The sequence below is a fragment of the Leptidea sinapis genome, chromosome 31 (assembly GCF_905404315.1).
Source record: "Leptidea sinapis chromosome 31, ilLepSina1.1, whole genome shotgun sequence".
Taxonomy (NCBI): Eukaryota; Metazoa; Arthropoda; class Insecta; order Lepidoptera; family Pieridae; genus Leptidea; species Leptidea sinapis.
Genome location: NC_066295.1, coordinates 6028167 through 6052334, shown reverse-complemented (window position 1 = coordinate 6052334; position 24168 = coordinate 6028167). Strand labels below are relative to the sequence as shown.

The 24168-nt window shown below is 35.5% G+C and overlaps 1 protein-coding gene across 5 annotated transcripts; it reads left to right on the top strand.

Annotated features, from left to right (window-relative positions):
- Positions 1–438: 438 nt before the first annotated feature.
- On the top strand, positions 439–23763 carry LOC126974124 (brachyurin-like). Of its 5 annotated transcripts, none has more exons than XM_050821553.1 (6): positions 457–707; positions 927–1051; positions 19457–19605; positions 20002–20100; positions 21138–21331; positions 23621–23763. In XM_050821553.1, the coding sequence occupies exons 1-6, from the start codon at positions 480–482 to the stop codon at positions 23729–23731; spliced, it is 906 nt and encodes a 301-aa protein (XP_050677510.1). In that variant the 5' UTR covers positions 457–479; the 3' UTR covers positions 23732–23763. The 5 variants fall into 5 exon arrangements, with proteins under 5 accessions (XP_050677512.1, XP_050677510.1, XP_050677509.1 ...); XM_050821552.1 differs by lacking the exon at positions 927–1051 and adding an exon at positions 16914–17104 and having other exon boundaries at positions 465–516; positions 19332–19605; XM_050821554.1 differs by lacking the exons at positions 457–707; positions 927–1051 and adding exons at positions 10234–10462; positions 10576–10700.
- Positions 23764–24168: the final 405 nt, after the last annotated feature.

Here is a 24168-nt window from a genome sequence, read left to right as displayed (position 1 = left end):
CGGTAGAGATGCAAAAATAAGATAAAACTGTTGTAATCCAGCGATACAACATGAGTATGCGGGTTATCTTTGATAATGTTTGCAGGTAACGAACTAGTCACGTAAATAAATACTTTAGGCAGTTTGTTACCAAATGTATTAGTATTACAAATGAAACGAAATAAAAAATCAAATCCTTTATTATTAATAGGTTATCGAAGTATTAATCGTATTAACTATAAGTGCCGTTTACGTGAAGTGTGCAAGTGATTAGATAAATCATTGATTACTAATAATTAAAACAATGAATATTTGCTCAACCAAATATCTCCGTGATAGTGGTTATAGTGCTTTACACCGTAATTTTATTTAGTTATCACTCAGCTTATCAATGTTATCTTTTTAATTGATGTCAGGATTTTTATAGTATCAAAAGGACAAGGTTAGAAACCTATATAAGATTGATTTGCAATTCCAATTTTTCACACATTACCGAAACAATGAAGGTGCTAGCAGCTCTGTTATTCGCTCTTATACCTCTCGCTTTTGCGGAGGATATTCTTGAGAATAGTGATATTCCCTCATACAACACCGCTTATGGATATCTATCTAGATTCGGAATCCCTGAGGCTGAGAGGATTCGCAAAGCTGAGGAGCAGATGACGAACAATGCAGACTCGCGTATTGCTGGCGGTTCGCTATCGACTCTCGGACAATTCCCATACCAGGTATATTTGGAGCCTTTGCCATTACACCTATTTCGAAAACAAAATTGAGAATGTGAATGAAATGCGTTGCAACTACAGTAAATACAAAATTTCCGAAATGTTAAATGGTCTTTTAGTATACAGCGATAAGATCTACTCCTTAACTCCAATGTTAGATATTTGTTTTTACCAATTATTGCTGTATTTTTTCGAAAATAATAAATATCTTTCGTTCAACAGGCTGGTCTGATATCCGATATCATCGGACTAAGCGGTAACGGTGTATGTGGCGGGTCCCTTCTCAGTGCTAGAAGCGTCGTCACAGCTGCTCACTGCTGGTTTGACGGTATCAACCGTGCCTGGAGGTTCACTGTGGTCTTGGGCTCCGTCACACTCTTCCACGGCGGCACCAGAATTCAAAGCAGCTCGGTCAGAACCCATCCTCGTTGGTTTCCTGTTTTCATTCGAAATGACGTTGCTATCGTAACTCTACCACAAGCTGTTCAGTTTTCGGGTGAGTAGAAGCAAAGAATATGTAATAGTACAAGTAGTAGCAGCAAAATCAACATCTACCTCTATCAACTTTATAAATTTGATTATTTTTTTATCTTCGTAATGTAGACTTAATTTGATTCTTATAAATTTAAAAAAAAAACATACATAGATCTACTATAAAACAAGGTATGTAACGAAAGATAACTTTTCTATAGAGTGTTAAGAAATGTTGTAGAGAAATGTTATTTTTAACGGTTTAGTTTCTTTATGTTTTCAGTATAATATGCATAATTTATTTAAATGGGCTTTACACTATACTCACCCTTATGACGAACCTTCGAATGGTCGGAAAATAGTCGATACCAACACGGATGAACCGTGATTAAGGCCGATAAAATAAGTAAAGTTACAAAAGAGTCTTATTTATTCATATTATATTTTTTAAACAATTATTTTACACTTTTAGTTGTCTAATTCGGCAACGGCTGTTATAGAAAATCATGGAAACATTTCCATACACGTAACTTACAAGTAACGCGAAAAAATAAATAATAGTTTTTAACTATTATTTATTTATAAAACGTATAAAAATAGTAATTATTATAGTAGTAGGAACAATACTATTGCTATTCAAGGAAATATTATTAAATTATATAGAAAAAGACAATTCTAATAGTTTTTAACTACTATTTATTTTTCGTTTTTTAGTTAAATTTTCTATAAAAGCGTATTTTTAAAACTATTAAGTACTTTAACATCAATTCCTGCCTTATCGACTATAGATGAAAATTATATAAATTAACAAAAATCATATTTTACAAATTGAAAAATTGAATAATTTTATCAAATTAGTGTAATGTCATCGGTCCTCGATAAATCTACAAAGTTTGAAAGAAATCTAGCCGTTTAAAGTGGGTCAAAATCGCGCCCAAAGAAGTCGGTTACAAACATACATACAAACATTACAGGTGAAGCTAATATAAAGCGTATTAAAAATATATTTTTTTACACTATTTTCAATTTAAATTTATTTTCTATTTTTTAGTTGAATTTTATATAAAGCGTGCTTTTTAGTTTTTTTTAACTATTATTTATTTTTAATTTTTTAGTTAAATTTTCTATAAAAGCGTATTTTTAAAACTATTAAGTACTTTAACATCAATTCCTGCCTTATCGACTATAGATGAAAATTATATAACAAAAATCATATTTTGCAAATTGAAAAATTGAATTATTTTATCAAATTAGTATAATGTCATCGGTCCTCGATAAATCTACAAAGTTTGAAAGAAATCTAGCCGTTTAAAGTGGGTCAAAATCGCGCCCAAAGAAGTCGGTTACAAACATACATACAAACATTACAGGTGAAGCTAATATAAAGCGTATTAAAAATATATTTTTTTACACTATTTTCAATTTAAATTTATTTTCTATTTTTTAGTTGAATTTTATATAAAGCGTGCTTTTTAGTTTTTTTTAACTATTATTTATTTTTAATTTTTTAGTTAAATTTTCTATAAAAGCGTATTTTTAAAACTATTAAGTACTTTAACATCAATTCCTGCCTTATCGACTATAGATGAAAATTATATAACAAAAATCATATTTTGCAAATTGAAAAATTGAATTATTTTATCAAATTAGTATAATGTCATCGGTCCTCGATAAATCTACAAAGCTTTAACGAAATCTAGCCGTTTAAAGTGGGTCAAAATCGCGCCCAAGGAAGTCGGTTACAAACATATAAACATACAGGTGAAGCTAATATAAAACGTATAAAAATAGTAATTATTATAGTAGTAGGAACAATACTATTGCTATTCAAGGAAATATTATTAAATTATATAGAAAAAGACAATTCTAATAAGCCCAAAAATGTGGCTATGGATATGTTGTTAACGAGCTCCAATGTCCTCCTGCTGGCTTCATCATCAGATCCCAGACCAATTCGATAGTACTATTTTCCTTCCTTTTGAATATATGTATAAAACTTACTTATATGTATTTTTTTGAGGAAATCTCTCAACTACCCATAGCGGAAAATATTATTTTAAATGGAACTAATTCGGAAGTCGCATCATTTCAAACAAAAAAAAAAATGCAATCGGTTAATAAACTGCGGGCTTATGAGGTCACAAACATAGTTATAATACAGGCAAATTGTACTCAATTGAAACCTCTCTCTGTTTTTGAACTCGGTTGAAAATAAGAGATCTACGTAATATGAAACGGTGGAGATTAAGAAAGTGCAACAATTACAAAAGTACAAAATTTTATGAACCATAGTAACTCTGTAAACTAAGTTTTTGACTAAAAATAATAAATAAAAGATTTGAAACCTGATTTTCAATTTGAAATATTTTCTCTACTATCTACTATTAACTATAGTTCACTGATATATTTCTTTATTACAGCCACCATTTCACCCATTTCTTTGCCAACACCACAAGAAGCTCAAGAAACGTTCGCTGGTACCCAAGCCGTGGCATCAGGATTCGGGCTCACCGGTGACGGTAAATACAGTCCAAAATTACAATCTTTCTAAAGAATCTGCAATCATGTTCGACATCCAATTCTATTATTCTCCATATTGACAAAACAAGGTTTATGAAACTAAATGACTGGTTTATTTGGGTTCAATAGAGTTTTTCTCTCTCAGAGAGCCATTTGTTTCCGTAGTGATTGGACTGTCATTAGAAAAATTCAAAAGGTAACAATTTTGAGAGAACAAATTACTATATAAGTCATTTACATCTCTCAAAACTGTAGGGAGCAACTCAATTATGACAGAAATGATCTCAAATATTATCGAAATACAATCATTGATGCAAAAAACACTCTAAAATTCAATTCTCACAGATTTTATAGGGAAAAATACGTAACCAAAATTATAAATTTCAGACCACGAACTAACCAATCAGCAGTCGCTTAGCCACGTTAACCTGAATGTCATCTCCAACCTTCGCTGTTCTATTGCTTTCCCCTACGTTCTTCAAGACTCAAACATTTGCACAAGTGGACGTGGTGGAACCAGCACATGCAGAGGAGACTCTGGTGGTCCTCTCGTTGTTGAATGGGCTAACCGTCCTATATTGGTAAGAACAATGATTTATTTGAAAGAAATTAAACAAAATCTTACAAAAAAAAACATTTTAAAGTCCTAAATTTATATTTTGTAAACATGAGAACATTTTAAGTATAATTTTATATGGAATGAACGTGACAAATTACAAGTAGCGAGGCGAGTGAAACGGTATCTCCATAAGGCGTTTTCTAACACTGAGTTAAAATAGAAATTGAGGGTGTGATCACTTTCCCTCAAGTGTACCCTGTGATTGTCTGTTGGCTGACAAAAAATTAAATCAGAGTCATCATAATGATGTTCGTTCTACAAATGTTACTGTAATTGGTATTTCAACTTTTCAGATCGGTATAACATCATTTGGATCTGCCTTGGGATGTGAAGTGGGCTTCCCTGCTGCCTTTGTAAGAGTCACATCTTACCTGGACTTTATTAACGAACATGTTATAAACTAACTGAAAAAATATGTAACTTATATGTTATTATACTTATATGTTATTTTATTCTTATTTTATTTGTAGAAAAACCCATCCAATGAGTTGGTCCATTTCAGGCCAAATTTATGTTACCTAAAATACCATACAATAAAAAAAGGAAAAAATCTTACTTATCTTCTAAAATTAAATTGAAATTAAAAATAGTACCCATCTATCCTTAAATTAACTTACTAGAGGTAGACAAATCTATCCTTTTACGCTTACTTACATTTCAATAACCTATCGACATAAAGCATTGGACTATAACTATATTGGACATAACTATGGATAGATAAGATCTTGTCATTAAACGGTGACAGCAACTAATCCGTAACAAGAGATACGTTATTGAAAACGGCCGTTAGTGGTATCAAAAGTGTCATATCAAGCTCGAATTTTTTATACTTGAAATGATGAATAATTTAATGAAGTGAATGTTATAACGTGTTGGGTATTTTTATTGGTTCCGATTGTGCGCGATATTACTTAAGTTTAGTCATTACTCATTACAATTGCAGAAGTTTTGATATTTATTTCAATACAGGGCAGTGTTATAATTGGGATGAGTCCTAGCAAAAAAGAATGCACTAGAAATGGACCAAATTTACCAATAAGTATGAAATGCTCTCACCCCAAAGTATCTCAGAAAAATTCCCATTTACGGGATATGAAGAGAGAAATTCTTGGAAACAAGCAGCACCTAGGATATGCAATGAGAGAATCCGCAGTAGGGCTAAAAGGCGGTAAAAGACTTCATTACAATTTTGAAATGAAGAAAAGAAAACACCTAAACTACCTGTAGTAGGGGGATAGGACAGTAGGAAAAAAAAGAAGAGGCTTACATCAAAGACATTTACAAGAAATCATAAAACTGATTGTACAACGGACGGAATGCTCTGGTTAAATTTTCTGTGCGATCTTAACTGACACGGTGCAGTATTATTATGATGATTTATCCAGTTATTTATGACTTAAAATGTTTAAAGTCTAATGATCATTTTCGAAAAATCTATATTTTAAAATCAAACACTGAGTGAAGTGAGATGAATAATATTAAGTAATACATAATTGCAGTAAAAATATAGAAGTTTGCTGTTCAACAATTTGATCGTATATGAGGGGTATTTTTATGAGTACATACATATGTGAAATATTAACAGTTACAATTCCTTTTGCTATTTAAATATTATATTTGACTGCAACGAAATTAGCAGATAGTAGATATGCAATAAGTTGTTAAACATTTTTATGAAACAGCATTTTTCAATGACGTCTGAGCTTTGTTAAGATGTTTAAGCTACTATAATTAATTAACTTTTTCGTCAACTGATCACTGCATCCCCTTTTGCAACACTAGTGTTTCAACATTCAACTGGAGTTCCGAGGTTTTAAAAAACTGTACACCGGGTTTTTTTTAAATAATTATAATGTTGTTTTTGTCTTTTAAAATTATTAAAACAGAGTTTGCTTCTATATTTACTTTTAAGACAGTCAAACCAGGTGGTCTCTTATCATTTAATGATTGGGCAACAACTGACATTCAGACAAAGGCTATATGAACTATATAGTGAGAGATCATTATATAATCATGATGCATTTTTTCTCGAGTATGTTAAAAAATACTCTAAATTATGTAACAGTGTTTGTTCTATTGCAGTCTATGCATATGAGACAAATAATTAAAAATGCACCGAATAAAATAAAGATGACTTGGAATGTGATTAACTGGGAATCTGGAAGAGTGAAAGACGCAATAATACTATAATTCAATCTCAGCTCCTGCTTCAGTTGCTTCTGCTTTTGAGAAATTTTTTTCTGACATTCCAGTTTCTATCACAAGCACTCTTATCTCCTCCACCAGTGTTGCTGAGTCACTTCTTCTGGAAAATGTTAGAGAATGTCAACAAATTTTCAATTTTGGTTTTGTTAGCCCTGGAGAAATAATTAAAACTTTTAAGTCTCTAGACATGAAAAAAACTGCTGATATATGGGGCATTTCTGTAAAAATAATAAATTCAATAATTTTTGTCATAGCACCATATCTTGCAATAGTCTTTAATAATTGTATTAATCATGGCGTGTTTCCTGACCATCTGAAAAATAGTAAAATTACACCAATATTTAAGTCAATCAATCAAATTCTTTATTTGCGTATAAACATGGTATGTTACGATGGTATAATGTTACAGTTTCACACGTTGCGCCAGGCTTAACTAGGCATGCAAATTAATTTAATACAGTAAATAGTAAGGTCAAAAACACATAACAAGATTAGATGATATAATATGTCTACATGTCAGAAACAATAAATATTAATTATCATAATCCTGAAAAATAATACAGAACTACAGACTCACATAATAATAAAGTAATAACAGACTAACATAATAATAATAAATATTATCTAATTAATTATTAACAAAAATTTTCACATTTTATGTTATGACATTACTCGCGTTCAGAAATTCATTTATCGTATAAAATAGTCGCTCACGTCTAGTCGGGATGCTCTTCTGACCCGAATAACTGTAGTCCTGTGTTGGCTTTGCCGACCCTTAGTTAAATTTTTGAAAAAATAATTTTAAACCAAATGCTTACTTACTTTAACTCTCATAAGTTACTTCATTTGAAACAATTTGGCTTTACTAGGGGACGTTCAACAACGGATCCAGGTGTTGAGCTAATCAAGAATATTTTTCTTATATAATATAGTTCTGTGATTTATCTAAGGCTTTTGATTGTGTTCAACATTCAACGCTGGTCAGGAAGCTATACCATTATGGCATAAAAGGATCCGCGCTCGATCTTCTGACTTCACACCTAAACAATAGAATTCAGAAGGTCGACGTGAATAGCAGGTGATTTACTGGGACTCCTCTCAGTATGGGGGTACCACAAAGTTCTATTCTTGGGCCGTTCCTCTTCCTTATCTATATAAATGATCTTCCTAATCTTATAGAGAAAAAACGTAAGGTAGTATTGTTTTCATACGACACTTCACTGGTTTTCATAGTGAAAAGAAACCAAGCTATGTGTGACGAAGTGAATGATATTCTATCTGACATCGTGTACTGGTCTAGCGCTAGCTTAGCAAGAAAACTAAATATATTAAATTTACCGTACCAAATGTCAAAAATGTAGATGCAAGTGTTTTGTTAAACGGAGAGTTGATAAAACCGGTGGAATCTGCTATATTTCTTGGCATAACTCGATTCCAAATTACAATAGGGCTTATATAAGGATTGAAGGATTGGCGAACAGACTTAGTTCTGCAGCATACACGGTTAAAAAGATTAGACAAATAACTGACATCGATACGGTGCGACTAGTATACTTTAGTTATTTCCATAGTATTATGTCCTATGGTAGCAATAGCTATGGGGCAACGCTGCCGATATTAATACAATATTTGTGCTGCAGAAGAGGGCTATTCGCGCTTTTTATAACCTAGGTCCTAAAGAGTCATTGAGAGCAAAATTCAAAGAAATTAACATCTTGACTGTTGCTTCTCAATATATTCTTGATAATGTAATGTAAGTTCATAAGTGAATTTGCTAGAAAATGTCGTAACAATAATGTTAACACCAGGAACAGACATAAACTTATAATACCTACTACTCGGCTAAGTCGAGTTAGTAAGTCTTTTGTGGGGCGATGTATATGCTTCTGCTTCTGCTACGAAAAAGTATGAAATAACTAAAAATTTAATTTAATACACCCTTAATATTAATAAAGTACTATTATTTATATGTGCTACCTATGTGCTACTATTATTTATAAGTAAGCTGCTTATAATATTAAGTTTTACTTAATATTATAAACAGCTTACTTACTGTACTTATTAAGGTTGTCTGGCCACGCGTGTCTGGCTATCTCTACCTACTATTACATTTGGCTTGGCACCGACTTCAAAGCTATCAATATGTAGCACATACAAATATATAATATAGTATTAATAAAAATAGTATTTTATTAATACTCAAGGTAAAGGTTTGCATAAGATGTGTATTAAATAAATTTTTTAGTTATTTCATACTTTTTCGTTTTTGAAGTATTTTTTAAGCCTAGTTTTTTTTATTTTTTACTTTTTAGTGTCAGGTAATAATAATATACAATCAACCTGAATGAAAACTCATAAGAAAGCCGTACACAAGAAACAATTATAAAATTGAGATGAACAAATATTTTCATAAAATAAAAACTACTGGGCCAAACTATATAAAATGTTTATGGGACTAAATGGCATCTATTCTGCATCGAACTAAAGAAGAAGAATTACGTAAATCGGATCATAAATCTCAGAGTAATCGGTGTACGTACATAAAAAAATACCGATCGAATTGATCCTTTTTGAAGTCGGTTAAAAACAAAAGTATTACGTTATTCAAAAGAATTGTTAAAAAACGTTTGTGTGGTAAATAACATAAATGACTTTCTTAATGATACCACAGATTGGGAATGGAGTGACCGCCCTCAGGTTATTAAATAATATGTTTCATTGTACAATATTACTTTGTAAGCATATTGATGAAAAAAAAAGCCCTATGAGTTTGTTGCACCCGTTCTTCTCAGGTCTGAGGCATTCATTTTGGAATGGGTGGTAGTTTTTGACTTTCAATATGTGATGTCACATCCTATTTTGAATAAAAATATTTGAATTTGAATTTCAAGGTAGATATTAATATATAATAACTAAATGTCGTAATGTATTCGCATTGTCTGTACAAAATAGTCTATTTCAGATACTTTAACTAAAATTCTTAAGAATCTGCTCTTATATAGCATGCTTTAGAGTTTTAGACCATCGATAAATTACTTGATTGAGTATTGGGCATTTTGTGGGTAATAGCAGTAGGGATGGACACTTACGTATAGCAGATTATTATTAATAGATCAATTATTTGATAGATTCACTTAAACGATGGCGAGCCCAATAGATATTTCTTATTCATTTCTGTTAGTTATTCATCTTGGAATCTTCCTGACATCGAAAATATTTTGTTTCTTAGAAGTGTTCTAGGAATTAAATGTAGTGTAGCTGTTGTAATTTGACCATCTCAAGAGTATATTGATACATTGAAATCTGTACCTATACCTATAAAGATATACAACCCATACAAATTTAGGAGAAAACTGTTGAATTAAAACGGTACATAAGTATGCGTCTTTTAAAATTATATCTTTCTTGTTAAAGAAGTAATTATTAATTCTAAAAACTAAAAAATCATTCATCATTAAGAGGTTAATAAATATTAAATGGATTACCAATAAGTACTGATGACGTGAAGTATCTTATCTTTGATAAATACAACTTTTAATTTATACCGAATCGATAAATAATTAATAGTGTGAATTATTTCTCAAATCAAAAACTGAAACAAACCAAATTTTTAATTAGTTATCACTCATCTTATCTTATCATTTTAATTTTTACCAAATCACGAACGTATATAAGATGGATTTGCAATTAATATTTTAATAAAATAAACAGAACAATGAAGGTGCTAACAGCTCTGCTATTCGCTTTTATACCTCTCGCTTTTGCGAAGAATATTGTTGAGGATGGTGATATCCCCTCATACAATACTGCATATGGATACTTATCTAAATTTGGTATCCCAGAGGCTGAAAGGATTCGCAAAGCTGAAGAGCAAATGATTAAAAATCCAGACTCACGTATTGCTGGCGGTTCCCCATCGGCTCTCGGACAGTTCCCATACCAGGTATACAGGAAATAATTATAGATTAAAAATATTATGTATATTTTTGTGAGGCATTGTGAAACTAATATTTATTTCTAAAAGATTTTAATTTAATGAATTGTGTGTTTTAACAGGCTGGTCTTATATCCGATATTATTGGACTAAGCGGTAACGGTGTATGTGGCGGGTCCCTTCTCAGTGCTAGAAGCGTCGTCACAGCTGCTCACTGCTGGTTTGACGGTATCAACCGTGCCTGGAGGTTCACTGTGGTCTTGGGCTCCATCACACTCTTCCATGGCGGCACCAGAATTCATAGCAGTGCAGTCAGGACTCATCCTTCTTGGTTCCCTTTACTGATTCGTAACGACATTGCAGTCGTAAACCTGCCACTATCTGTTCAATTTTCATGTGAGTAGGTTTCTACTTTTGGTCGTTGATAAACTTTTTTTCTTAGCGTGTTAAAATTTTAAGAATACCTTATTTTAGCAATATTTGATACACTTAAATAAAACAGAAAATTGTACAATGAATACATCCCTGGGATACACGTCATAATAAATTATTATTTCTTTGCTAAGTTGTATGGAAAGTAACTAATATTAACTGTTCATAATTACATATTATGTAGTATATAGAATATTGTAGGCAAAAAATTTATCATAACTATGCTTATACTTTATACCTTGTTCAACTTAGTTTATTTATTGTGAAATTTCCTTATTACAGCCAACATTTCCCCAATTTCTCTGCCAACACCACTACAAGCTGAATTCGACACATTCGCTGGCCAACGAGGTATTGCATCTGGATTTGGCCTCACTGGTGACGGTAAATATTTTCAAATACTTTTTCATAGTTTTATTATATCCACAACATTTCAGTATTTGGGATTGCATAGCGAAGGTGTAGTGGAAGACTAACTAGATAAATTAACTTTTTACTTCGCTCAACAAACACGTGTTTCCAACCCTTGAAAATTGGAGAAAACACGTAAAATAAAGGGCATACCTAACAGTTAATGAATAATCATTAATGAAACGTATTGTATACTTCTGAACGAGTAATACTAGAAAATATATTTTGAGTAACTCAGAAACAGTTCTTACGATTTGTTGAAAATTACTACACGGTGGCTTTGGGGGCAAAAAGCCAATCTAGATAGTTTCATCTCTAACATTATTTTGGGTAACCCTTTTTATAGTAGCAGTAAACTTATTACTTCTTTGCATACACCGACCACAGCTTGGTCGACTAGGTCCTACATTGTTAAATAGAAAAACCCAATTAATCAAAACTAATTCTCTTAGATCACGAGCTAACCAACCAACAATTCCTGAGCCACGCTACCCTGACCATCATCTCCAACGAAGTCTGTTCGATTGCGTTCCCCTCCGTAATTCAAGCCTCAAACATTTGTACAAGTGGACGTGGTGGAACCAGCACATGCAGAGGAGACTCTGGTGGCCCTCTAGTTGTTGTTAGGGAAAACGGGCCTATCTTGGTAAGAACAATGCATTTATAATATTTTTTACCTATTTAAATATATCATTGGAATTATTCCTTACACCAAGGGTTTGTTTGAAGCATAGAACAAACAAGCTATATTTTAAAGTTTATCTCTACGTAAGTTACTACTATTATACATATTTGTAACTTTTTGGTCTATCTATCTATATTTGCAAGAATAATTTATTATTTATTATGATTAACTGAGACAAATTCCATTATTTTTTAAATGTCTATTTATCTGTTTACAGAGAAGTAGAATTAAGTATACGAGCACATATTGAATGTTTTCCTAATTTATATGTAACAACAAAACTGATTTTAATAATATTTCGTACGAATATAAAATGTTTGTAACTCAATATAATGTTTATTCATTCCAGGTCGGTATTACATCATTCGGAATTAGGTTTGGTTGCGAGGTTGGGTACCCAGCAGCTTTTGTAAGAGTTACATCTTATCTGGACTTCATTAAGGAAAACATTAACTAAAAGGTTTTTATAATAAATATTGAGATCCTAAACGTGTATTATTTGTTACGGAAAATTAACGTTGAATCAGTTGTAACAATAGGCGGGTGTCCCGGTCTTGAATGGTATTCGTTACAAGATTAGTTGGTAGATCTATAGTTAAGTATTATATAGAAGGCATAAAAGGCATTTATTTTCTCAAATTGATTCCTATACATTTAGAATTATTTTTGATGTCAGTTGACGGCAAACAAATGGCGGTCTAAGATGGAAGAAACCTCCTTTGGTCGCAATCTTGTCACTTTATACCGTGCGTCCGTGTGACGCCTGCGGGAAGTCGTCACCTTACAATATGTTGCAAAGTCCTCTATTGACGTCACAAGGAGAATTTTTGATTGAAAATTAGGGGTTTTTTTCGATATTTGAGCATAATATATATAAAAAAAATATTTAAAATAAAAAAAATACAGTGTATCTGGGATGTTAAAAAGTATGCTTTTCACAAAATTTCGTGGAAAAAGAAATATTTGTAAAAAAAAAATTATATGCAAAAACTTGTTATTTAAATTTTTTACATAAATTTCAATACTACGTGAAGTTAAAAGTGAAAGTGTGAAAAAAAAAGTTGTAAATCTTTTTATTACCTACAACTTTGCTATTTAACTTTTTTCCATAGGACTTGTAGTTTCGCCGGAAATTGATATAACCCGTTTTTTACCCTTAAACATCCCTTTTCCAGGTCCCGATCTCAGATCGCCCGTATTTTTTTTTTCCTTGTCATTTTTGTTATATTCTCGTCCTTTTGCAATGGGTTTCATCCTACTATTATTTTTTTTTTGATTAATTATTATTTTAAGTCAAGTTAAGAAAATAAAATCTTATTTTTTTTTATGGAATAGGAGGACAAACAAGCGTACGGGTCATCTGGTGTTAAGTGATCACCGCTGCCCACATTCTCTTGCAACACCGGAGGAAGGTGTACTGTGTTGCCTTTAAGGAAGGTGTACGCGCTTTTTTTGAAGGTACCCATGTCGTATTGTCCCGGAAACACCGCACAAGGAAGCTCATTCCACAGCTTTGTAGTACGTAGAAAGCTCCTTAAAAACCACACTGTGGAGGACCGCCACACATCCAGATGGTGGGGATGATATCCTAACTTGTGGGGTGTCGTTTGAAGGTGGAATTCGGCGGCAGGAATCAGGTTGAACAGCTCTTCGGAACACTCCCCGTGATAAATGCGGTAGAAGACACACAATGAAGCGACGTCTCTACGCAACACCAAGTGATCTAGCCGTTCACAGAGCACTGGGTCCCCGACAATCCGAGCTGCTCTGCGTTGGACGCGGTCAAATGGATCGAGCTGCTACTGGGGTGCGCCAGACCAGAGATGACAGCAATACTCCATGTGTGGCCGGACCTGCGCTTTGTAGAGCGCTAGAATGTGGGCCGGCATGAAGTATTGCCGTGCTCTATTTATGACGCCCAGTTTCTTCGAAACCAATATGGCTTTGACCTCCAGATGACCACGGAATTGGCAATCGCTCGAGATTTTGAGACCCAGTATTCCGATACTAGGCGAGGCTTTAAGGGAAGTGTTCTCGAAGAGCGGTGATACGACGAATAGGGTTTTTTTTAGTGGTAAACGCGCAAACTTGAGTCTTCTGGACAAGGTTCAACTTACCCCATTCCGCGACCTTCTCGAGAGAGGACTCGATAGAAGACACAAGTTTCTCCCGGCACTGGTCGGTGTTTCCCCAGAGAGACCTGCATGGCCCGTGTATACGGCATCACCAGTGCTGTCGTCCGCATAGCAATGTATGTTGGCGGTGTCCAACATATCATTGATATGCAGAAGAAACAGCGTGGGAGATAGCACACAGCCTTGGGGCACTCCAGCGTTCACGGTCTTGGGATTCGAGCAATAACCGTCGACAACGACCTGTATGCTGCGCCCAGCGAGGAAGCTAGAGGTCCACTTGCATAAGCTCTCGGGAAGCCCAAATGATGGAAGTTTTGCGAGGAGCGCCTTGTGCCATACACGATCAAAGGCCTTCGCTATATCCAGGCTAACTGCCAGGCCTTCCCCCTTGCTTTCAATAGCCGCCGCCCATCTATGTGTTAGGTATACCAGAAGATCGCCAGTCGACCGACCATGGCGAAAGCCGTATTGCCGGTCGTTGATCAACTGGTGACCCTCAAGGTATACCAAGAGCTGGCGGTTAATTATGCTCTCCATGATTTTGGAGAGTAGGGAGGTAATAGCAATAGGCCTGTAGTTTGCCGGATCCGAACTGTCTCCTTTTTTTGGGACCGGATGGACAAGGGTTGACTTCCATGAATCAGGGACTACGCCTTTTGAATAAGAGTGCCGGAATAAACGCGTTAGCACCGGCGTCAACTCAGGGGCACACGTTCTAAGCACGATTGGAGAAATACCATCCGGCCCACTCGACTTCCTGACGTCCAACGAAAGCAGAGCTCGCCGAACAGTTTTCTGTCTGAACTGTACTTCAGGCATGGAGCTCTGACACCGCGGGATGGTGTGTTTTTCCGTTGTCGTCAAGAGTCGAGTTGGAGGCAAAAAGAGTACACAGGACATCGGCTTTCTCTTTTGCCGTAGGGTGTCATTCCTCATGTGCAACGGTGGCATGGACGGCTGGTTGAAGTTACCAAGAGCAGCTTTCGACAACGACCAGAACTTACGTGTTCCGGTCGGGATATGAAAGCTGCTCGCCAATTTTGACGACGTGCTTCGATTTCGCACGGGCGATTTGCCGCTTAAAAAAACTGGAGGCACGGTTATATTTCCTCTTCAGAACTTTGCAGTTCGGATCCTTTGAGCCCAGCGCCGCAACCCAATTTCGATACACCTGTTTTTTGCAGTCAGATGCTGGTTTAACTGACGCATCGAACCAGGGCTGTGATCTGCCACCGATCGGTACTACAGAGCTTGGTATAAAAATATCCATGCCCTGCAGTATCACATCGGCTACTGCAACGGTGCAGGCACTAGGATCATCCGATGGGAAACAAACCCTGCCCCAAGGGTAGGATGCAAAAAAGGAACGCATCCTATCCCAATCTGCTGACTTGTAGTGCCAAACGCGGCGGGTCGCTGGTGGTTTGCGACGTTGGTGTCGGATAGGCACTACACTCCTGACCAGGCAATGGTTGGACGTTTTGAGAGGGGCGTCGACAGAGACCTGGTAACCATCGGGATGTGTAGTCAGCAGAAGATCTAATAAGGACGGCATGTGGATATCCAAGGGAGCCACGTTGGCGACTCAACCAATTGGGACAGACCATACGCCAATGCAGAATTATGCACAGATCGCCCTGCGTAGTCTGTGGTACGTGAACCAAGCCATTCGGCATTGTGCCCGTTGAAATCACCCAAGACTAAGGATTTCAGCGGAGGGGATCTGAGCAAGCACGTCATCAAATGCCGCTTGAACGCAGCCCATGAGGTGATCCGTTTCTGCGTTACCACTAGAGGACCTGTAGAAACACGCATAGATGCGGACGCGGTTTTCTAAATCTACGCGGAGCCAGAGAGTAGACAGGTCCCTACCCTCAAAATTGCCGAGACGGCGACAGCAGATATCCTCCCTAACGTACACACATACCCCGGTATGAGGCATAAAATTATGCTCAATTTTGTACGGTACGGGTACGTTAAATATGACGTATCACTAGGTCGAGATATCTGCGTCTCCGTAAGGAAACACAAGGCCGGCTGCGCCGACTCAAGATGGTGGTGGACGGCGTTTAAATTGGAGTGAATTCCCCTGATATTACAGAAGTCCACATTAAGCGTGGAGCGGGGTGCCGTGGTGTTGCTGCCCTGTTTGTCCTTAGATATGCGCGGTACTGTGCCCTCCCCAGAATACGAGGGGCAGCCCGAGCGAGAATGCTCGGGGAGGCATTCTCCAACTCTGGTAGAGCCGGTACCCTCCTGGGGTAATATAACTTGCAAGTCCTCGTGATAATATAAACTGGTGGTAAACCGAATGAAACCGATGATGATATTTTAACATAAATTTCCGATAGTGATGAAGATCCGCTGATACATAAGGTTTTAACAAAAGATGTGATTAATGGTCCGTGAGGAATATTAAATCCCATTTCTCCGTGAATGGCTGACAGAAAATGTTCAAAAAGCTATCTAAGACTAATTAGTAGCAAGACTTATTTATGATGATCCACTATATCGCTGCAGATTTATAATATAATGTAGTTTATAATATATAAATATTAATGACGTGAAGTATATCTTATCTTTGATAAATACGACTCTTAAATTTCTACCAAATCGATAAATACCTAATTAATAGTATGAATTATAATTATCCAAATGAAAAGCTGAAATAAACAATATTATCTTATCGTTTTAACTTTTTCCAAAGGACGAAGGTATATAATTGCTTTGCACAATTATTTTACTCACATTATCGGAACAATGAAGGTACTAGCAGCTCTGTTATTCACTCTTATACCACTCGCTTTTGCTGAGGATATTCTTGAAAATAGTGATATTCCCTCTTACAACACCGCATATGGATACTTGACGAGGTTCGGAATCCCTGAGGCTGAAAGGATTCGCAAAGCTGAAGAGCAAATGATTAAAAATCCAGACTCACGTATTGCTGGCGGTTCCCCATCGGCTCCCGGACAATTCCCATACCAGGTATCCAGAATAACAATTTAAGATTTATTATAAAAATAAAAAAAACTTTTTAAAAACAAGAATGTACTTATTCGAAAATTCAATTGATTAAACAGAAAAAAATATTTTTTTTGGAAATGGTGTGCTGATCATTGTTATTTAATCAATGACGTTCTATATATATTTGTACATATCATTCGCATTCTGATAACGAAACGGCAAAAGTGTGCTTAAAGTCAGTGTAAGCACACTTTTCTCCTTAGTCATGTGTCAACTGTGTCTAAATCTGGTTCTACATTCAACATACGCAACTTAAACTGAAAAATGCGTGCATTGCTGCCTATTCACCAATAATATTTGAAACAACTGGAGTAAACGCAGAAATGTATTAATATGGCAGTCGTAGATAACTTTGGAGTAATTTGTGGCATGTGCCATATTTTTGCTTTATTTTTGTATGACGTGAATTGTCTATAATGTATAGAACGTCATTGTATTAAATCGATAAATGTTATATAATAGATCGATTAATACATACACGATCTACATATACATGCACAATGTTATGATAATCTATAATTATAATAAAAGCTTGTTTTTAGAAGTTTTGGTTTATAAGTGTTTTTGTTGCTTTGTTCTTGTACCTTGTAGTTTTGTTTTTTAATTATTAATTTATCTTTATATGTGCATTCATGCATAATTACTGCAAGGTACTTTTTCTGTTAATATCAAACTATCTTACTTTTCAAGACCCTGGATGTTTATCGCGATTAATTCAGGGGTCCCCTGACCACTTCGCAATTCCATCATCAAACCCTGTAAATTATTATCCATCATACATAGTCATAGCTAATCCAAATGATGACTGCCAAGTTGAATAGTAATCGTATCTGATTCACTGACAAAGTATATGTACATATATAAGCTTGTAAAATGTTTAAGCTGATCATAATCTCATGTTAACAAATATGTTAAGATATCAATTTAAATAAATTATTTCTGTTTCTTATCAAGCACTAAAGTCCTTATAAAGACATATATAAAACAAGCCCAAACACGATGCGGTTCTTTCGGCTTATTACAAAGTTACCACAGTCATGTTCCAACTTCATCATCAGACACTGAAATTCATTAAGCAAAGAGTATTTACCAAATCGAATCAAAACTAACCCAAACTCGATGGGTTAAACTTGTAGTTTATTAGTTCCCATGAAACGCTTCCAACTTCACCATCAGACACTGAAATTCATTAAGCAAAGAGTATTTACCAAACCGAATCAGAACTTACCCAAACTCGATGGGTTAAACTTGTAGTTTATTAGTTCCCATGAAACGCTTCCAACTTCACCATCAGACACTGAAATTCATTAAGCAAAGAGTATTTACCAAATCGAATCAAAACTAACCCAAACTCGATGGGTTAAACTTGTAGTTTATTAGTTCCCATGAAACGCTTCCAACTTCATCATCAGGCACTGAAATTCATTAAGCAAAGAGTATTTACCAAATCGAATCAAAAGTAACCCTAACTCTATGGGCTTCTCTTGATTAGTTTATGAGTTGCCGTGGACTACCGCCAGCTTCATCATGAGACACTTAAAATCAGCCAGCAAAGAGTATTTGCCAAATCGAATCAAAGCTAACCCAAACACGATGGGCTTATCTTGATTTGTGCGCTTATGACCACCCTCCAGCCCCGTCATTAGATCAGCTCTACGTTATCATATTCTGTTTACATTAAAGATACGCAATTGTACCATATACAAGTCAGGAGGTGGTTCTATAAAATGTTATATCTTTTAAGATTTGACCCAAACGAACGTACAAATACGGCATGTGTATATTTTTTTTTACAATAAGGGCGCGACGTTTTTTTTATTACAAGTAGGACTTTCGCTGATGGTAATTGATACGCCGTGGCTATTACAATGCAATTCCGCTCAGGATTCTTGAAAAACCCAAAGACATAATAAGTCAAGTCTCATTTATCCAGTAATTTCACTAGCTACGGAGCCCTTCAGGCCGAAACACAACAATGGTTACACGTTACTGCTTCGCTGCAGAATAAGACGCCCCTGTGCTACCCATAATCTAGCCGAAGGAGCCTGGTCAGTGTGTAATACAGGATTAAGATTAATGGTAATATGGTATGGTAATAACTTTTGTGATGTATATGAAAGTAATATTTCATTCTAGACGGTTTTGATTTATTATTTCAAAAATAATTAAATATCTTTTTTTTCAACAGGCTGGTCTGATCTCCGATATCATCGGACTGAGCGGTAACGGTGTATGCGGCGGGTCCCTTCTCAGTGCTAGAAGCGTCGTCACTGCTGCTCACTGCTGGTTTGACGGGATCAACCGTGCCTGGAGGTTCACTGTGGTCTTGGGCTCCGTCACACTCTTCCACGGCGGCACCAGAATTCAAACCACCTTTGTCAGAACCCATCCTTCTTGGTTCCCGTTACTCGTTCGTAACGACGTTGCAGTCATAGATCTGCTACAAGCAGTTCAATTTTCAGGTGAGTCGAAACTTTGTTGATAATATTATATTATAAAAGCGTTAAACATACAAAAACCCTTGCTCTTAGTAATCTTTAGTGACCTACATTTGAATATAGCAGATACGGAACGTACAATGCCTAAGATTACGTCATAATTAAATAAGATTTGTTTGTAAAGTGCGTGGTAAGTAGCGCATGCAGTGCTATTTTAAGTTTTTAGGCATATTTATTCAAAACAAAACAATGCTTATAACTTATATTTAAATACTCAATATGATTTCATGATATTAAAACTATCATAACGGAAACCAAGAATACTGGCGGGATTTCCCAGTTCGATAGCAAGAATGCTCCGTTGACCGAATTAGCTTTAGGTATACAATAATTATATATTTAGTTATTTTTTTATTTCAGCCACCATTTCTCCTATTTCTCTGCCAACACCGCAGGAAGCTCAAGAGACATTCACTGGCTATCAAGCTATTGCATCTGGATATGGCCTTACTGGTGACGGTAAATATATTAAAATACTTTTTCCCTTTTTATTTTCTATATTCATAACATTTTATTAATTTTGTGTTTGTGTTGTGACACCGGCCCTTGGCCCTTGAAAATCGGATAAAAATCAACATAAAACACGGAAGTGGAGCGCCTACTGAGTTGACGCTTAGGGTACCGTGAATATTAAAAAGTATGTGTGTCAGCTCCGACGCACGACTGGAGTTTCTCCTCAAGATCTTTGAACAGATACTAAACAAAATCAAGTCCAATGGAGTCGGTTACAAACAGACATACAGCAGAAGCTAATAAAAGCTTATTAATTAAAAAAATCAAATAAATCCTTTACGCTCAAAATATGTCGGGAAATGCCCAAACACAACTCCTGTTAAAAGCGGAACTTAAAATTCCAATTTTACAAAGTCCATCAAGGAAGTTACATTTTGGCACACCCTAATAGGTATATTACATAGTATACTACATGCGTAAGCTATCACGCAGTACGCACTGTGTATGCTGGCTACACACAAGTATACACACACACACACACACACAACTGAAAAGAGAAAGGTGCGCGAGAAATGATGCGCACCAAAAACGTTACTATCCCATTTGATGAGTAGGTTTTACTCTCCATATTTTTCTCATACCGGGCGCCTTATATGAAAATCGATTCTTAAGGAGTAAACTCACAAAACTTCACAAAACCTTTCGATTTCTTTACAAAATACCCATTTTTGTATGTTTTAGTCATGTTGAATAATAAAATAATTTATTGTTTCTCTTTTCTTATATTCTGCAATTAGTTAATTAATTATGCAGATCCCCTAAGTTGTATCAGCCCAAGGTCTGAAAAATTAACCAATCGATCCAGGAGTCATCTCTTGAAAATCAAGTTTTACCGAGTTATCATGACGCTTCTTATCGTTTACGGTTTTGTATACATTTTTTTTAGTACAGGAAATGTATTAACCCTTTATTTACAGTGATCACAGTTTTGTCCTACTTTGTTGAATGGAAAAATACAATTAACAAAAACAAAATTGTTTCAGACCATGAACTAACCAACCAGCAACATCTGAGCCACGTTACTCTGACTGTCATCTCCAATGAAATCTGCTCGATTGCTTTCCCCTCCGTTCTCCAAAACTCAAACATTTGCACAAGTGGACGTGGTGGAGCCAGCACATGCAGAGGAGACTCTGGCGGTCCTCTCGTTGCAGAAGTGGCAAAAAGGCCTATCCTGGTAAGAACAATGCATTTAATACTTTTTTTCCGGGTTTAGATAAAAATATATTGATATCAATGTTGTTTTATTTTTTGTCTGTGGTGTTTTAAGATGCCAGTCCATATTGCGAGGCTCTTTTTAAATAAGTGGCGTTGAGATCCCCTAGCCAAGACAAATTAATGTAGTAGAGCATAACTGCAAAGTAGACTTTTCTGTAGCAACTCATTTTAAGAACTTCGGCATCGTTCAAAAACGGAGTTATATGGGATCGGGCAGGTATGTCCCAGCAGTAGCGTGCACACGCGTTTTGTACACGTTGTTTCGCCTTCCGAGAGCGCGCCAGTAATCGATCCCCATACACCACGTCTCCGAAATTCAGTTTCGACAAGTTAAGTGAATCGCATAGTCTAAGACGTAACTGAGTTCTAATGTAATTTCTTATACGATAAAGTGTTTTAAGTCGATAGTAACAGTTAGCTATAGGTTTATTCAAATATTTTTCGAATCTCAAACTCTCGTCAAAAAAGATGCCTAGATTTCGAGCCGCAGAAACTCGTCTATACTTTTATTTCCAATTTTAATATGAAGATTTAGGCGCTCAGTCTTTTCTAATTGAGAAGGCAGCTATTTTTGTTTGGTCTCTTATGAAATGAAAAAAGGAAAAATATTTATTTCAGTGATAAAAATGGAACAAATATAATAGTGGATGTGACCTTCATTAAGTGAAAAACACCTGTGCCAGAAGGCCACGCTCTTCCATATCAATTAAAATTAACAGTACCAAAAACTAGGGATCACAAATTAAGTCTAAAAATATAATGTAACAAAAGAAAAATATTATACATACAGGATATCTGTGTGTGTGTATGTGTGTGTGTGCGAGTGTGTGTGTATGAGTGTGAGTATGTGCGTGTATGAAAATGTGTGCGTGTGTGTGGTGTGTGTCATTGTTACTTTTCGGAAATCTATAATTATACAAATGATTTAAGTCTTGTTTAGTGTTAATTCCGCCAATATTTGTTTTTAAGGCGAGGTTTTCCCAACACTTTAGGCAAAAATCACTCGAACGTATTTATCTATAGCGGTACATAATATACGTTCGACACGGGCATGGCTGAGACACTAGCCGAGCTATGCGGGTCAACGACCCCACCCCGGAAGGACCGCGTAATATTTTATAAAAACGGTTGCGCAAGAGTACGAAATGCTGTGATATTTTTATGCATTTTGAAGTGAATCTTCTTTAGGCGCATGAGGGTATTTTTTTACAAATAAAACGAAAAAGAACGTCACGGATATTTGAGACGTTTTTGTTCAAGGGAGAGAGCGATTGACACCGATTGAGGAAGAGTATTTTTTACTCTCGGGCTTCCGTACTAGCCACAAGGCTGGGTATCGTGCAGGTTTTTTTTTATTTCCAAGATGGCCGACGCGCAAAATTATGATCACAACATTATGGGTATCGTGTCCGAGGTTCTCGAGGGTGCAGAGAACGACTGTGTGATCATTTTTGAAATCCAAGATGGCCGCCGCACAAAATTATGATTACAACAATATGGGTATCGTATCCGAGGTTCTCGAGGGTGCAGAGAACGATTTTGTGATCATTTTTGAAATCCAAGATGGCCGCTGCTCAAAATTATGATTACAACATTATGGGTATCGTATCCGAGGTACTCGAGGGTTCAAAGAACGATTTTGCGATCATTTTTGAATTCCAAGATGGCCGCCGCACAAAATTATGATTACAACATTATGGGTATCGTATCCGAGGTTCTCGAACGTGCAGAGAACGATTCTGGGATCATTTTTGAAATTCAAGATGGTCGCCGCGCAAAATTATGATAACAACAATATGGATATCGTATCCGAGAGTCGAATAAAACAAGTTTTGTGTTTATAGCTATCATAGTTTTATGATAATATAAACAATTCAAATACAAAAAAAATATTTTTCAAAAAATAAATATATCGAGATATTTTTTCGTAATCGTGTTTTCGAAACAGCGATAATTTTGATAAAGAAATGAAGAAAAACTGTCAAAAAATTGGAACCGTAGTATTTGTAGAAGTATTTTAAGTAGATTTTTAAAAATGTTACTTTTTAGGACTATAGCGCCTTAAAACAATTCGACACGTGTTTCGCCTCTACACGAGGCATCCTCAGGACGTGTTGTCTCGCCAAAATCTGGCACGAGACTGATCAGTCTCGTCGAACTGCAAGAAATTTTAAAATAAATCTTCTTTTTCTTCTCTTCTTCTTCTTTTCGTTGATTTTGTAACTCATATTATGCTTTTTCATTCCAGATCGGTATAGTATCTTTCGGAATCACGTTTGGCTGCGAGATTGGGTACCCAGCCGCCTATGCAAGAGTTACATCTTTTCTGGACTTCATTAACGGAGAGATTGTTAACTAAAAGCTTTTTATAATAAATGTTGTGAAGTTGAACGCGTTTATTTGTTGCAAAATTTGGAAAATTTACTATTTATATGTTTAAACCGGTCCGGAATGCTGGTGTGTATCAGCTTGTCTGCATTATCACCGGCGAAGATTTTGATTGAAATAAATCTACTAACTTCAAATCAAATAAGACTTAATAATCCTGTTACACATGTAACACGATAAAGTAGTGTCCATAGCTTCAGAAGATTTTTTTTCACTACACTTGTCTTAAAACACTTTGTCAGCGTGTCTTCTACGAAAGTGGCTAAATTTGAATTTGTAGAACGTAGTTTTAAATGGCGTACGTTTTGGGAGGCTTGATTAAAACAATAACCGCAATTCAATACAAATAAAGAACCGTAGTGTATTTTTCTTCAATAATATGCAAAAACTGTCATAAACCAGAGCTAA